This window comes from Nelumbo lutea, chromosome 1 (genome assembly GCF_056320005.1).
Source record: "Nelumbo lutea isolate HS-2025 chromosome 1, American lotus-T2T, whole genome shotgun sequence".
Taxonomy (NCBI): domain Eukaryota; kingdom Viridiplantae; phylum Streptophyta; class Magnoliopsida; order Proteales; family Nelumbonaceae; genus Nelumbo; species Nelumbo lutea.
In genome coordinates this window covers 158,263,805-158,281,590 of record NC_142684.1, presented here as the reverse complement: position 1 = coordinate 158,281,590, position 17,786 = coordinate 158,263,805, and the positions used below count along the sequence as shown (strand labels likewise).

The 17,786-nt window shown below is 35.9% G+C and overlaps 1 protein-coding gene across 2 annotated transcripts; it reads right to left on the bottom strand.

The window, feature by feature from the left end:
* Positions 1–366: 366 nt before the first annotated feature.
* LOC148878649 (NAD(P)-binding Rossmann-fold superfamily protein) lies at positions 367–13,478 on the bottom strand. Of its 2 annotated transcripts, XM_088957863.1 has the most exons (13): positions 13,197–13,478; positions 12,889–12,985; positions 12,601–12,665; positions 10,521–10,606; positions 10,296–10,380; positions 10,134–10,204; positions 8,167–8,298; positions 2,744–2,859; positions 2,483–2,606; positions 2,344–2,412; positions 1,686–1,806; positions 1,406–1,543; positions 367–657 (listed from the first exon to the last, which is right to left on the bottom strand). In XM_088957863.1, exons 1-12 carry the CDS (start codon positions 13,285–13,287, stop codon positions 1,407–1,409), a joined length of 1,194 nt encoding a protein of 397 aa, XP_088813989.1. In that variant the 5' UTR covers positions 13,288–13,478; the 3' UTR covers positions 367–657; position 1,406. The 2 variants fall into 2 exon arrangements, with proteins under 2 accessions (XP_088813989.1, XP_088813984.1); XM_088957858.1 differs by lacking the exon at positions 367–657 and having other exon boundaries at positions 1,091–1,543.
* Positions 13,479–17,786: the final 4,308 nt, after the last annotated feature.

Sequence of the window (17,786 nt, the reverse complement as noted above, 5' to 3'; positions counted from 1 at the left end):
TTAGTCCAATTGTCCATTAACGGTCTTGACTCCGTTAAGTTCAATGGTTAACGGATGGATGTGAGCTCCATCCATTTGCAGTTGTAGAAAATTTTCTGCAACATGGATGCAGAGGATGTGAGCTCCCAGAAACTGAGATGGTTGTCCCCACCCCTTAATCCCCATGTAACATGTAATACCAAAAAAAACAGGTTGAGCAATTTAACACTGCATGGACCAGCTCCTTTCGTGGGATTTGGACCATTTTACGGGAGATGTTCTCGATACATGGTGGGATGTGCCTGTGAGGTGCGCTGTGTGAGGAACAGATCCCACCCCCACCCCAAATGTTAATAAATAAAAAATGCAATACGAGAAAGGAACGAGGAAGAGGAATAAAAAGAAATGCATTCAAACGACTAAACCCAATCAAAGGTGGGAAAGAAAAAAGTTAATATAAAACACAACCAAAAGAATTCCCTTCACAAGGAATGTTGACAAGGCCAAGGACCCGAGGTGACTTTCATCTTTTCCCCCTTTTAACAAACACACGACCAAGAAGCATTAGAAATACCTGTTCCTTATCAGTGGACATTGGACATGGATCTTCCTGGATTATTCATTCCCTTCTTTCCTAGCTAATCTCAATATAACGATTAACAAGGCCACTCCATATACCTGTCAAGTTCCAAAACCTAGAAAGTGTCAAATACAAGCCTAATCCTATTGATATCAGCACTGCAAATTCTTACAAGGCATCAGGAAACCACCTGCATCTAGCTATCTACTTAAATACTAAAATGGAACCGTGAGCGGGTAGAAATGGAGATAAATTTAGGATTACAAGAAATAGCGGTTGCATAACTTGCATTTGAATAAGCTTCAAGATTTTGGGGTTTGAAGTTTAAAAGGTGTTTTGGCCTAAGACAACGTTTTTATTTCAAAACCAACTCTTAACAAATGCACAACACACTTAGCTCAAGTTTGTTTTCCACAGCCCCAAAGCCCAAGCTCAAAGGCAAAAGATTATCCAAACAGAGCTGAATTTATCCTTTTTTTTTTTAACATTCTGTAAACAACCCATTTCAGCTAGCCAGCTTATAAACTAAAATGCAATAGAAAAACTGAAATATATCATTCATTCACATTGCCTTCTGGCCTCTTTCCACGGAAAGAAATAATAAATGCCCAGTCGTTAATGACATCCTTTGTTAGCGAGAGATTCCCCATTGTTCATAATGATAACAAGTTTCAGAGATGGGACTTGCCAGTCATTATTGCTTTCATAACAAATAGTACAAAAATAGTTATTTGATGACCTTGTAATGTGCTCGAAACAGCTTTCGGAGGTCACAATTCTAGGAACAGCTAAGGCCGCAAACACTGAAAGAAAAGAAACTAGTTGCAAAGTAAAGATCTACACAACCTTATGGCCAATCTGGAGATACTCTTTCACTGATCGTCGAACCAAATTGTGGACCACCCTTGCGGTATGAAATCAGATACTCAACAGGATAACCCTTTAGCTTATGAGGCACAATTCCTAAGTCGTTGAATGTTAAAGCTGGAGGGAAAGAATGAAAAATAACCAGAATATAAGTATATAGCAAACACAATTGGGGGAAAGACTGATGAAAGAACAGTAATGTACAATTTCATGAAAGAAAACTAATTATTAATTCCATTCCTGGAATAACAGCACTAACCATTTTCTGACACCACTGTATCTACAGTGAGAGCATTGATTTGATCCAAATTGAAGATATCAGGGGTGGGTAGAGGAAATGGAACTTTATTTAGTAAAAATTCATGAGGAGATGCAAGGGCCTGCAGTGATTCAAAACAGTTAGTAGTCAAGACAATTAAAAATAATTAGTCAAAACTAAAAACAGTACTACAAGAATTTCCACTACATATGCATTTGATCACGGAAAGAAATAAATATAGTTTATGTTAGGATAAAGCCACCAGGTTGGTTGTAACCTTGAACATGCAATGTCATAAAGGGAAAGAATCAAGGCAAAATGGGGTAAGGGCTCATGTTGATGGATCGGGATAAATGGCTGATCCAGAGGTCCCCTATCTGATGGAAGGTTTGGAGCGGCCACATCAATCCTCCACAGAAATACATACATCATGTAGAAAGGCTCCCTGCTTGACCCACGTAGGGAACCTTTTCCTGATACCCACTAGACTGAACTGGGAGTTTAAATCTGAGGTAACAGGTATTATTACATTATAGCAACAATAAATGAAAAATGGGCATGGCACATTAACAAATATATAGATTTACTGAGAAATTCTGTTCTTGGCACACTTCCTGAAAGCCTCAATGAAGTTGACTAATTGGGCTATACTACCTACCTTTGCAATAGGGAAAGGAACCTTTACATATCGAGGCCATTCACGGATCGTATCGAACATCAGCTCTGCCTGCAGCACGCTTAACAGATGAGTGACAATACACTACCCATGATTGCTAAGTAATTAAGGAGAAAATTACCAGTTCATGTACAGTGAAAACCTCAGGACCACCAAGTTCATAAACTTTACCCATGCTGGTTCCATCATCTTTCAAGGCTGCTATAATTGCAGCAGCAACATCGACAACGTATACTGGTTGGATTCTGCAAATAAGTTGTTAACGAAAGTATAACATAAATTTCAAAAGATAACACTTACAAGTGATTATTCTCATTGAATTTGTAGGAACTTGGTAAAGTGAAACCAACAGAAACAATAAACAAGGTAGGTCAAGTTGAACCTGGTAGATCCATCTCCAACAAGTGGAAGAAAGCTCCACTTTTTCACAAACTGTGCCCACCTATTTAGGATCCGGTCTTCTGTACCAATCATGACAGCAGGCCTCATGATTGTGACCTGTGAATTAAAAATTCAGGTTAGAGGAATGGTAGTAACATTTTGACAGCAATTCAAACAGAAAACAGTAAGTCAAGACTTGTAAAGAAGAAAAAGTAAAGGAATAACCAGAACCAATGAGGCCACATCATTTTTTTTATCAGCAAAGGTGATTTTATCAAGAAAAATGAGATGAGAATTTAGAAGCCTCGGCTACCCCATTAGACTTTAAAATTTCCACCTAAGATTTTTCTTTACAGCTTTACAACTGAGCCCAAAAACAATGTTCCCTATTAGCCCCTTGCTTCGCTAGCTGGTCCGCAAACCCAGTTGCTGCTCTTGGAGTCCACTGAAATAATAACTGCATGCATAGTTTTCAAGGCGCCAAGGCGAGGCTAGGCGACTGGGGGGCACCTTGTCGCCTAGGCGATGGATTTTTTATGTTAAAAACATAGATCCTAGGGTAGTTCCCTAGGTACCATAACCATATTTCTTTAATAATTGTTCATGATTTTCATAAGAGAAGTATAAATTTCATATTACAGTATAGAAAATCAACATATTCATAAGAAGAAAAGGAAGAAGGAAAATAAAATTCAAAAAATATAGGGGCTGAACCCTTATTTTTGTCATAGGAAAAGAAGAAAATAAAAAGTATTGGAAAATGTGCTGATTAGATAAATTTTTTAGTTTTTCCTTATTGGTTCAGGTTTTTAAGTCTTTGAGGGTTCAAAGTTCAATACAGCATTTAGCAATGTTTGTGTTGATTAAACCCTAATAAATAAGAAAATAATAAAAAGAAATTAGTATATAAACATACAAAATGATTATTTTAGTTTAATAATGTCTATTTTATAATTATAATCTCAAAAAAGAATAAATAAAAAAGTATTTTATAGTAGGAAGTAGAAAACTGCTAGGCGATTAGGCGAGGTGAGCCTCAAAAGGCGCCTTGTCACCTTGAGAACTCATTCCTGATCTCATTTCTAAACACCCATGGAGTCTTTCCGTTCTGCTTTAGCCAGCTTATAATTACTTTGGAATCGCCTTCTACAACCAGCTTTCTCAAACCTATTTCCATGGCTTTTTGTATTCCAAGGACCACTGCTTAAAGTTACAATTAAGAATAGAAATAAAGAGAGATAAGCCCCCATAACTCTCCCCCAATCTCTTTCTTAAAGTTACAATTGAACCCAAAAAAGTTGATCTCTACCCACCCCTTGTTTTGCTAGTACATCAGAGAAAGAATTAGCACTTCTTTTGACCCATTGCAAGCTTACTTCCATATCTTGTGTCAGCCATTTGAATTTCTGTTTTTCATTGTTATAATTCAAAAATCCAGCTTCCTCCTTTTGCAGCCAACCCACCACTAGCTTGGCATCTCCTTCAATAATCAACTTTCTAATGCCTGTATCCCTTGCCCTTCGTACACCTTCCAGCCATAATTACAGTCCTTAAGAAGTCTCCTACACCAATTGGGGCTAAAAAACAAATGCAATTATTTTACCCTCCTTCCTGAAAACACCTCCGATGCTTGAGAGACTTGGCTTACCAGCATTGCTTCCGTTAAAGTTGAGTTTGATGAACCCACTAACTGGTGGAGACTAAGGGGGACTTGTTACAACCTTACAAGGGGCTGAACTCACCACTTCCTTCCAACTTCTAAGCAAGTCATCTGTTGAAATGTCATCAAGTATTTCCAAGGACTTTACTCAATAGAGTGCTCTAATTAATAGCTTCAATAATTGCTTCTCCACCTCTCTCCTTGCCTGTAAAAGATTCTTGAATTCCTTTCTTCCCATATAGTCCAACTACCAGCAGCCCTTGTACATCTCCACATTATTCTTCTCCTTTTCTTTGGCTAACTAAAATCTGTAGAGGCAAACAAGTTTTACACATTCAACAAGGGAGTCCACCTACACCCAAACAAAGAGAAACAATTCCCAAATATACTTTACAAAAGGTCAGAAGATTAATATGGGATAACAAGTCTCACCATTGGCTTTGCACATAACACACCAATGAGGATAAGCATCAATTGGACCTCTTTCTTTGGAGCAGATTACGGGTATTTGTTCTTTCCAAAAAAAAAAATGCTTTCCAGCAAAAACCTCCAATCCTGGGATGGATAGGCTTACTCCACGCCTCTTTAATAGGAAAAGGTTGTCCAAAACTATCATGGGGTTAAATTAAGACCTTAAGGCTGTGTTTGTTTGCGGTGTAAATGTGGACCAATGTAAAACTCCACTCCTGGTTCGTATTTGTTGGCAGTTGTTTGCAGTGTAATTAACGATTGATGTAAAACTCCACTCCCGATCCATACTTACCGGCATTTCAATGGAGTGTAGTTTTACATTGTAAATCAATGTAAAATTCTCTAATGATAGAGTTTTACATAGATAATCGATGTAAATACAATATCAATAAAATTGATGTAATATTTACATCAATAATCACATTTTTCAAAGTACAACAGTTCACAAATTTTAAACTGGTTGGTGTTGAACTCCATTGATGAACTTTTACACCACAAACAAATGCAACCTAAAGAAAGAAGTACAAGTGAAAGAGCTAGAGGGAGAGATAGTCCAAATTTGACTATCCATTTTAGAAAGATCAAGAAAAGCCCTTCAAGGATATGAAGTAAGGCTAGGACAATGCTTAGTTCAAAATCTCCTAAGACCCCTCCTAAATCCCAAATCCAATCAAACCACAGTTCTCGAATTGGAAAGAATAATGAAGGTCAAAATAGGCTCATCCTTTTTTATTGGAAACAGTAACTTTCACTGAAGCATTATATTAAGTAGTACAAACTGTCAACTACCCACAAAGAGTATTGACCCCCTAGTTTATCTCAATGTCTACAACACAGCCCAAAAGAGAATTTCCCTAAAGGTTCACTGCTTTGCCAAAGTATCAGCTAGACCATTGGCTAACCTGGACCACTTGAAGCTTGCCCCCACTTCCCTTGCTAAGCAGAAAATTCCCCTCATTTGCCGCCTATAATTCCAAGCCCCCAGGCTGTTTGTTTGCACCCAGCCTAATAGAACTTAGAATCTCCTTCAATCTCAACGTTTTGCAGTCCCCATTGCTTAACCAGCCTCGAGCCTTGAAATAAAGACAGTACTTCAGCTCTTAGTGAATTGCCCACACCTGTAGGTCCAGAATATAGTGCAATCAGTCTCCTCTCCCTATTTCTGAAAGCTCCCCCAACTCCAAAGGGGCCCGGGTTACCCAAGGAGCTCCCATAAAAATTCAACTTTACCCTTTGTTGTGCTGAAGGGATCTATTGCTCCTGAATCGCATTCTTTCTAGTTGAAGAATTTCCCACTACAGCCCAACCTCTAAGAATGTCCTTAACCAAGTAGTCTCGGAATAGCTCAAGCATTTTCAACCAGTGTATAATCTTGATAGTTATGCTGTCTATCACTTGTTCCCTGGATCTTTCAGTCCCTTAAAAAATTCTGTTAATTCTTTCTTCCCAAATAGACCAGAGGATAGCTGCTTTTGTGGCTATCCACATTACCCTTCCCCTTTTCTTCGGTAGTCTAAAAAAATTTGGGTCAAAAGGCCAGCCACATCCGAAGGAGGGGTCTACCTGCAACCAAAGAGAGAAAATAAAGAGGGGGAATCAGTCTTTCAAAGGAAAGTTCCCTGCCCAAACATGTTCCCAGAATTTAATAAGGTTCCCAAGACACAGGTTGTACCTGATAAAAGGTAAGAACAAGGGTAAAATAGCATGAATGGCCTTCAGAGGAGAAATTCTGGTAGACCTAGCCAGAATTCCAGCATCCCACTCATTAGCCACAAGTCTATAAATGCTTATTACCACCTTAGAGGCTTAGACCACAGCTTGTCCCTATCTACAAGTAGTCGCCATAGCCATTTTTCCAAAAGAGCCACATTTCTCATCTGAATATTCACAATACCAAGACCACCAAAATTTTCAACTCTCCCATCATTCTCCTAAACTCCCTAATTGCATGTCTATACCTACAAGGCTACAGCTTCCAAGTTCCAACACTACCTGTCATAACCCATATCAAAATAATATATGAACCCTTTCTACCACCAAGCTTCTGTAATTCAGTGATTTAGCAAGCCTCATCCCTTGCTGCATAGCCATTAACTGTGCCATCAAGACATGGGTGTTTTTACCAACATACTGGATTATAAAGAAGAATAGTTGATGCTTTTTCTTTATGGATAACTTTTTTACTAAAATATAGACAAAGAATAGGGATTAATGTACAAGTGGACATGTGACAAAGCACCCCTCAACTACAACAGGAGACCCCCCCCCAAACTTCTACTTACAGCAACCCCTAAACTACAACTGGAGAAGAATAGCGACGCACTTTTTTTGTTTCAAAAGCAACAGTAATTCAAAATTTTCTTTGTAATGAGGAAAATGCCCTGCTGTACGAGATTTCTTTTTGACACATGAAAAGAAATACATGTTAACTCAAGTGGTAACAGCATCAGAAACTACAAAACAGCAAGAAGCTGACTAATCTCACTAACATATTAAAATACAAATTAACATATGTAAATCTGACTAACATATGTATGCATGCTTATCAGTTTAATCTCACTAACATATTAGAATACAAATTGTTCCTAGGACATGGACACCCCCGTTCTAAAGATTGCCTTGAAGTCCGTGCTTTGGTGAGTCCATAAGCCAATTCATTAGCACTCTTTGGAATCCATCTGAATGAGTAGTTCAAGATTGTAGCTAAGGATTTGGCTTCCCCCTGACTGGGTATCAGTATATCCATGGAATGACATCTCCTAATTGCAGCCAAGACAAAACCACCTAACAGTCCCCTTCCACCATGAAATCTTTCCAACCGTTCATTTGTGCTAACTTTAATCCTTGTATTACCGCCATCAATTCTGCCCTTAAGAGAGTCTCCTAACCCAGCAGGACCAGAAAATCTTAAATCTTATTTGGACTTCTCCTATCACTAAACATCCCACCAATGCCACAAAAATATTACCAAGGCTGCAACTATTGAAATTTAGTTTTGTAGTTTCCCTATTTCAGGTGGTTTCCAGATTTCAATTCTTGGCTGATTACTAATTGCCCCTTTTTTATGTAAGATTATTAATTGCCCCATCTAGAAGTGCATGGCTTTAAGACCGTTTTCATATCAAAGAAAGTAAAATATAACTTGTGTCAGATCTGACAATAGAGAATTCCAAAATCGAGCAATTGAATATATGTAGAATGGTCACTGGTTCTTTGTAGCATAATTTCAATAGGAATTGTAAAGATAAATATTATTAACTCAAGCTAGAAGGAACCAAGAAAATAAGTTTGACCTCAGGTAGTTCTCTCAAAATTGCTTGCTCTGCTGCAGCTTTAGTTCTTAGCATTCTGGAGGGTGATGATGTAGATGCTCCTAAGCAAGAAACTTGTATAAATCTCATGATGCCACCATGTTCTTTGGCAATCTGCATATTTTGCAAGAAATTTAAAATGCTTTATATTAATAAGAAGGGAAAATATCCTAAATTCAATCTTCTGTCTTACTACTTACACAACATAATAAATTCATATGTTAGTCATATAGAGAACCCTTGCTCATAAGATAACTTAAGCTAGAAAGTCACAACTGCAAAATGACTGTAATAATAATAAAAATAGAATAGAACAATAATTAGTGGAAAACAGGTTTTGGGACATATTTTACAACTAAATAACAATATAAGCTATACACCAACCATGGTTTCAAATGTCGCTAATGTCGCCCGACATATGTCAATGTCAAGGCTCACCGACATGAAAATGGATGGTAATATAAAAATTACATTATTTCGGTTGACATGTCCTATATTTCGGAAATGTCGACCAAATCGGTCCAAATAACCAAAAAAAAGGCAGTTTTTCCTATTATGTCAATAGGATGTTGACTAATGTAAATTAATAATACAATATATTAGTAATATTATATTATTATAATACAGTTTATTAATATAAATTATTCCATTAATAATTTCCATTTAATATTTCAAATAAAATATTTATAAAAAAGAATTAACAAAATATAAAAACAAAAGAATAAATTAATTACTTTATAATATAAAACATAAAATATTTCTCAAGTAATAAAATATTAACTAGTTAGTATTTTTTAAAATATTTATTAAAATCAGAAAATGTTTATTAAACTTTATAATAAATCATATTCTACATTTAATATAAAAAATCAGAATAAATTTATTAAATTTTATACTAAATCATAATTTATTATAAGTTTAGTATTAAAAATCATAATAAATTCATTAAGTTTTATAAGAAATCAGAATTTATCATAATCTTAATACTACAAAAAGGAGAATCAGTTTATTAAATTTATAATAAAGCATAATGTATTATAACTTTAATATCTAAAAAATCAGAATAAATGTATTTCTATTTACTAGTGTGAAATAAATATATTAGAATTTATAATAAATAAGAATTAAAAATAAGAAAAGAAAATACCAGATAACCTTGTAAAAACATCAAAATGCATAATAAATCAGTAAATCATCATTTACTAATTTGTTATTGATCTTAGTTCCTTAGCTTTATATAATGGCTGGGAATAAGATAATTGTCTAGAAATATGTATTAATGCTTCTTTTATCATTTTACAAAATATCATTGCATATTTCCACATATTTCATAATATTTCCACAATGCCTCTAATTTTTACAATACTTCCCCTCAACATTTCCGACATATGTCCTATATTTTGGTAAGCGACATTTCCATCGACATCGACATTTTAAACCTTGACACCAACCAGTATACCTAGCTAATCTATATAAACAAGGGTAAATAGTGGTGTTTGTGATTGTAGTTTTTCTGGTCTGTGTTTTAAGGGTTTGTTGTTGGTTTTGGATGGTTTGGGGGGAGGGGTGTAGTTTTTCTTCTTTTTTGGGTGATTTGTTGTCATCTTTCTTGTTTTCACTATTTTTTTTTAATAAAACATTTATTTTACTTTCAAAAAATATATTGGAATCTAAAGGTTTTCTCTTTCTTCTTCACTTAATGCTGGACCATTCTTTCTATTTACATTCTTTAGAAATAAATTCTAGCTTAGGATCTCTAAATTATAAAACATCCTTCAACACAGAATGAACATTTTGTGGATTATGAAATTCCAATAATACAAAATTACATCATCAATACTTTAGAATGATGTTCACTGAAACCCCCTTCCTAAGGAGCAATTATTGTCAGAAAATAAAAGAATAATGAATGTTAAGGTAACATAACAGAGATCTAAGGAGGAGCCTACCATAGCAAGCTGTTCAGCCATAGAATGGTTGACTTCCTCGAAACTAAAATTTCTGGTCTCATACTCCCTTCCTGTTAGTATTGAAAGTTCATCAACATAAAATATTAGCAAGCTCCATAGAAAATGAGAGAGAGAGAGAGATACCAAGTTAGGAATACATACCAATTAGATTGAGAACAACATTAGCCTTTGCCATAACTGCCTTAATTGAACTTTCATCTCGTGGGTTGTATTTCATTGGCACTATCTGAGTGTAATAGATATGATGTCAAAATTCAGGAGGGTGAACCATCAAGTGAAAGTTCTATAAGATAAATGAGCAGCCTAACCCATGCAAATCTAAATTCGTAAGATGAAAATAACACACACAAACATATATTTTTATACCTGTCCCAAATCACCCATCAACTTAAGATGCCTAGGGGAATCCTCCGATCCACGAAAAGGAACCAACACTTGAGATCCCATTTTTGCTGCACAGAAGTAAACCATTATAAACATACAGGTATTTTAGGACATATATATTCCCAAAGATCTACAATACCTAGATACCTATATATAACTAGAATACCAGTATCAGACATGATACATATATGATATAACAATGGATCCAAAGATATGCTCAAAAGCATTAACATTTTAAAAATATATAACATGGTCAGTTTTAACAAATCATACCACAAAAAATCTATATATGGGATAGCCATATCCATTTCTGTGTGAGGGATTTTATGAAATGGGAAGCTATATTCCCATTTCCTGTATCCATGTCTACATCTGTGCCAGCATCTGTATCTAGGTACCATTGAGAAAGACTATTTTGAAATTTGGGGAGCATGCTTTTTTTTGGTTTCCAAGGGGAAAAAGAAAAAGAAACATACATAGTAATAAAGAAAAATACAAAATAAATCAGAAACTAATAGCCTCTTTGGAATCTATGTAACTAATCTTATGTTCATTTTTAAAGCATTTGAACCTACAAATATCATGACCAAAAATGAATTTAACTTCAAGTTGTTAATGAAAACTGTAAATAAGATCATTTAAAAAAATCTAAAGTGGCCCCATTCTCTTATATTATTAACTACTGGGAGATGAACCCACCTTAGATGGTCGACTTGTGTTCTTGATGTGTAAAGCAAAACCACAATGAAATCATTTCATTTCATGTGACATCCAAACAAGCCAAAACAAATGCATTATGCAGGTCCCTCTATGTTTGATATTTTATAAATAAATATCTCCTAATAATCTAATAAAACTCTAAAGAACTAACTTACTTCCATATTTCATAAATAATTAAAAGTAATCTGAATCCAACCTGGAAATGGAACCACTTTTCCATCTGGGTGGTGGGTCAACAGTTCAACCATTCCAGCCAAACAGGTAAACCCATGGCATCATAATTAAATAATAAATATTAAAAAATAGAGATAATACAAAAAACTACAAAAAATGCAGAAATTTTGCATAAAAAGTTCGGCATATCTCCGATATTTTATATTCATCATATTAAACAAACACGTGTGATAAACGGTTTGGTAGCAAAACAGACCCAGAATTCTGGTCAGGTGACAGGTTTACTGGTCCAACTGGAATTGGTCAGTTCGACCATTGGTTGAAAAAATTGATAATTAATATCTACTAATGAACAAAATCTTAAGAAATTTTCTGTAAATTTGTAGATAACATGATGGCAAACATTGATATAACACTCTTAGCTTAATATGCACATGTACATATAATTTAACACTGCATTCCCTTCCCTTCCAAACCTTTATCCCTCCTTTGTTCAAGTTGGTTCCAGCTGCCATCAACATATTGCTGCATCTTTTGTTTTAACCTAAAAATTAAGCTATTGGGTGATAAAAGATATTTCTTTTCTTATAAAGAGTGAGTTGGTGCAAGTAGAAGGCTCCAAAAGAATAGGGGGAAGAATAGAGAACATCTCTCAAGTGGTAAAGAAATTATTTAAGCTCTTGTAATTCGACAGACAACATGGCTCTTGACAGAGCACAATGACAGGTTTTGCATGAACAACCCCCAACCCCAAATAGTTGGAATTAAGGCTGAGTTTAGTTGAGGTTAGGTGGAGTAGGCAAGTTACAAGAAACAAACATAACCCTTTTTTAAAATTAGTCAAGTGTACCCAACGCAATTCTAAGCCAATTACATTCATAGTTTCATACCTACAATACAAATTGAAGCTGTAAGGGAAAGACGTTGTTTGCAGAAAAACATACAAAGAAAAAGATCTGTACTAGTTACTTTTAACTAATAATTTTTAATAATTAACAAAAGCATGATTATTTTGTTTTTTTTTATAGAAACCAAGAGGGGCTACACAAGACGGGGGGTAGTGCGACCCCATAATCAGACAACAAAAGCATGATTATTAGTGATGAGAAGGACCACTGCTGATGATCCAGACCAAACCAGTTAATAAGTATGTTAAATCCAATCTTACCAAGCTGTTGAACAACATAACGTCCAAGAAACCCAGTAGCTCCAAATACAGTTGCAACAATGCCGCTGTCCAGATTGAACAAATATTTCAAATTATACAACAAAATTGCAAACGGACCAAAATGAAAGTTTATTCTTTTTTATAGGTAAATGAATGTTTATTATTCTTTTTGACACCTCCCTTGCAGTCCAAACAAAGCAGACCATCTTTGTAGGAGTCGCCCAACCAAGCTAAAAGGGATTAAATCACTAAATTCCAATTAAAAGAAAAAAGCAGTCAAGAATATACCTCACAGATGATCTTCCACCTGTACCTTTGCGAACAAGATGCCCAATACCCTTAGGGGCGAGGGTCGAGCCATACCGCGGATGATCAGTCACATAATCTGCATTTCGAATCAATATATCATGATCTGAACTTATGGTTAAATAAATAAAATCCAGCAAAAATCCAACAAAACCATCTCAAAAAAAAAAAAAGGAATTTGCATTTTTGTTTGAAATCCCACATTGTTTCTGCAAATCTCTAAAAACAAAATAAGCAGGAGATAAATCGAAACCCTAGAGCAGAGATAGCAGTGATTCGACTATAGTCACCCGAGCTTGGGTGAATGGAATTGAGAGATGATATCGCGGGTGAGGACTTCAAGAACTGTTGCCCCAACCGTCTCGAGTAGGCCTGCATCATTCCTCCGTAGAGATTCTTCTTCGTTTTGCTGGAAGAACAGAAGAAGAGAACTTTTGAAGCCGAGCAGAATCGGGGCGTTTTGGTGGGTCTGTCTTACTATTAGATGAAGCTTAACTCTAACATACGCCCATAAGCTTAAATCTAACATGCGCACATTGCCCCAACTCGGCAATGTGCAAAATGGGCCGTGGGCGGGCTGGACCCAACTCGAGCCTTTGCAAGGACTGGGCCTGAAAATAACCCACACAATAACTTCTCGGCTTGGGCCTGAGGTACTCCGAGCCTATGGTTGTAGGGGTGTAAACGGATCGAATTCGAATCTGATTAGACAATATCCAAATTCAAATCCGATTAGAAAATCTGGTATCCGAATTCGATTCAATATCCAACGGATATTGAAAATTAATATTTGAATTTGAATCCAATTAAATATTCAAATATCTGATTCGTTTCGAATTTGATTCGGTTTGAATTCAATTAATTAATCATGTTAGATAATTAATAAATATATAAATTATTTATATAACTTAATTATTATATATAAATTATATAAAATATTTTATATATTATATATAAGAATTAAATAATTGGTCATATTCGGATATTTATCGAATCGAATCAGGTCATATCCAAATTCGAATACGATTAACTATTCGGTAAGAATAGGATATCTGAATTCGACCGATTAGATATTCGAATTATCCGAATTCGATTCGATTATGTCGAATATTGAATTCAAAATCGGATTTTCGAATACCATTGACACCCTATATGGTTGCAACTTTCAAGTTGGGGCAGGTTAGGTTGGGTTGAGGTCAACTCTAACCCATCCTGAGCTGTGGAATAATCCCCAACCCTAAACCCAACCTGAAGTAGGATAGGATTAAGTTCTGGTCCGCTCCACTTCTTTACTTCCTTCCGCTAAATGTTTTTATTTCTTAGGTTATATGATTTAGGCAAATTTAGGCCATGCTTGTATAATGTAAACTAAGGCTGGTCATGTTCGATGCATCTTTTTAGTGTGTTTTTTCTCGTTTAGTATCATGTAAACTAAGGCTGCAACCCAAAAAAAGTCGGGTTGATGCTCAGGTTAGAGTTGGGGTTGACCCACCCGAAAAAAGTCGGGTTGATGCTCAGGTTAGAGTTGGGGTTGACCCCTCAAGCAACCCAACCCAATCTGAACCAGACTATATAGTGCATGTCATATATAAATATGTGTTATATGTAATATATAATGTATTTCTTAATGTATTTCTTTTAGGATAATCACTTCACTTAATCCTAATCGGGAATACTAAAACCTTAAATAACATATTTTTATGTTTTTTGAATATTTTATTTGCCGCCAAAAAAAGATCTATCATAAGTCATTACTCACAATAAACTATAGTCATTTCAAACACTTTTTTTTTTGAATTTTGTACCAAATGAACCAATAAAAATGTCAACAAATAAATACTAATGAAACATAAGATTAATATATGTAGTGAAAGCTGGGTTAAGATATGAAATTGAGAAGTTATACAAGGTTTTAAGAGGTGGGAAGAAGATTGGTTTGGGCCCAACCCGAGCTCAATAAGTTGACTTCGGTTTGGATTGGGTTAGGATTGGTTGAAGGAGTTTACTTTGGGTTAGGGTTAGGGATAGGGTTGGGCTAGGGTTGGCCTCAACCTGACCTAACCTGGCCCGACTTGCAGCCCTAATGTAAACTAAAAGACCCGAAGATGAATGTGCGGGAAGACTAAAAAAGCCAAAAATTGGAAAGCTTTAAATGAAGTGTTTGGTCTTTCCACACTAAAAATAGCCATCCCAGCTGTTTTTAATAAGCGGGTAGATTATGATACGAGCCAAATAGTACTGATCTTTAAAGACAATATCCCAAAAGCTAAGTAGTGCATCTTATTATCTACTAGACTATTGAAAGATTTACCTAGAGAGACTAACCAAAAACAATCCCTTAATTACAAAGACCCCCCTATATTGTGGGGTCAGCAACAGAGACCCCCCTGTAGTATGATCGTGAGACAAAGACCCCCCTTGACCGTTAAGTCAGACAACGAAATGCGTTAAATTATCAAAATACCCCACTAAACTTTTTCTATTTTCTTTTTTTTTTGCCCTTATTTTCTCTTAAAACCTATTTAACCTATTGTTTTCCCTTTCTTATCTTCTTTTCCCCTCCCTGAAATGACCAGAGCGAGCTCTGCCAGTACTCCAACTCTCTGAAATGACCAGAGCGAGCTCTGCCAGTACTCCAACTTGAGGCTCTGTATCACCACATTTGCTAAAGTCTTCTCATTTTCCTAGGGCCTTGAAGGGTGCTTTACCAAATAAGGCCCTTGAAGCACTCCCATGACCCTCTCCTTTGATGATCTTTAGGAGCTAAATATTCATGGGTCCCAACAAAGGAGTTGGACCTAGCAGTGGTTGGCTCTACCACAAGTGCTCACCTACACTGCCAAGTCGGATTTTAGTTTTCGGGTCTTCGCTGTAGAAGATATAAACCTCGGTGAAAAGCATGAAACCTACACCCAAGATGGCTAGAGATAGAAAGGATCTATACAAGGGGATTCTGCACATGGACCTGGAAAGTTTTTTTGTGGGCAACATCCATTCTTTGAGGGCTTGAACTGGGCATTAATACGGTGTGCCATTCCACTGGAGCTACCAAAGTTTTGTGATCTTGGAGTTCCATTTATGCTTTCCCAGGAGAGAAAACGTTTGGAGTTCAAGTCTATAGGAGGGCATCTGAAGTTTGAATTGTTCTAGCATGTGATCTCTCTTCAGTGAGGAGTTGTTTGATTTACAGGGTCCCCATTAAAATGCTCCTTGTTGTAATTGATAAATGATAATGTAGTTCATACCTTAGTATAAATGTAGCCTCACAGAATTGGCAAGAAGCATTGCGTGCTGTGTATGATACAAGTTAGGCATAGTAGGGGGGGGGGGATTTTTAAAAGGAAGTGATACATCATTTTCCTTCTCAATTTTGAGTCCTGAGTGCTTCGTGCAAAAATTTAATGAATAGATTTTGCCAGCCTCCACTCTCCATCTTCTAAATGCATTGACAATTACTTAGAGAATTGAGTTTTAGCTTGGACTAGTTAATACTCAATGGGTATTTTTTGGGGCCTGCAATCCTTACATCAATTTGTGTAATTCGTGTTCTCTCCTTTGTGTGAGCGCTCCACCATGCCGTTCACGATCTCTGCAATTGCCTAGACTCGCGATTCCTCATCAGGGGAGAGAGAGAGGGTGAGAGGGAGAGAAAGGTTAAATTCTAAAGTCTACCGTTACTGCAACAACTATCGCCGCTGTTGTTCCTAAGGTCGGGGAAGATGAACAGTGTTATAAAGATAGTACGGGCATTAAAAAGTATTGTAACGATGGATTTTAACGAAAGTCTAACAGAAGGGGGTCTTTGTCCCATGGACATAGTACAAGGAGGGTCTTTGTCACAAACCCCATAGTACAGGGGGTCTTTGTAATTTACCCTTAAAGATATTTCACATGTGTGTAGTAGTTTGGCTTTAAGGTTTTTTTTTTTTGTTCCTTGGAGAGCAATGATATAGTTCACTCACTTCCTAGCGTCTCATGGTTTTAACCTTGTTGGTAGTTGGCGTTTAGGTCCTTGAGCTTTGCTTGGTGGATGTTTTATCTCTAGATAACAAGGCTATGTTGTCGTCATTGTCATTTTGTTGTTTTGTTGGAGATTTGTTTCTTTTTAATCTTTTGCTATTTTTTTTATAAAAATGGTCATTTATTAAAACACCCCCTATAGTTTCATGGATTTACTTAAACATACCATATAGTTTTCATTTTACTAAAACACCCCTTATAGTTTGCAACCTATTTACTTAATCGACTTTTCACTAAGGCTATGTTTGGTTTGAAGGAAAAAGTAGGGAAACCTTTACAAACTTTGTATAAATTTCCCTACCTTTCCTTTCCTTACTTTTTCCTTCAAACCAAACACAACCTGAGTGTTTGTTTTTCCATTTGAAAATAGTAACATTATAACCTGAGTTCAAGGGCATGGTTCCATGACTATTTATTCCAAAAGTATCCATAATACTTCTTCATACAAAAAAACAAAATTGACCAAATATATCCAAATATAGTGCTTGCTCGTATCTTAATAAGGTAAAAAATGATATTTTCATTTTCATTTTTTATTGAATTTATTCAAATGGACATTAGGGTTAAAGTTGTCATTTTCCACCGTCATCTAACGGAAGGTCAACTAAGTAAACCGATTGCAAACTATAGGGGTGTTTTAGTAAAACACAAACTATAAGGTGGGCTTTAGTAAATCCATGAAACTATGGGGGTGTTTCAGTAAATGACCCTAAAAAATACTAAAATTTGTGGGAAAATATTTTATACCTTCTTTGGTTTATTTGGAGAAAAAACGGAGATGATAAATGCTTTAAAAAAGGGAAAATTTCATATTAGTACCCTATACTTTGGATCTAGTGCCATTTTGGTCCCCGAACTTT

Excerpts from the sequence above, each read along its gene's own strand:
- LOC148878649 (XM_088957863.1), bottom strand. The coding sequence starts at position 13,287 with ATGATGCAGGCCTACTCGAGACGGTTGGGGCAACAGTTCTTGAAGTCC. Across the intron at positions 10,607-12,600 it reads TTATGTTGTTCAACAGCTTG|CAAAAATGGGATCTCAAGTG; the intron begins GTAAGATTGGAT and ends ACTTCTGTGCAG. Across the intron at positions 10,205-10,295 it reads TGTTGTTCTCAATCTAATTG|GAAGGGAGTATGAGACCAGA; the intron begins GTATGTATTCCT and ends CAATACTAACAG.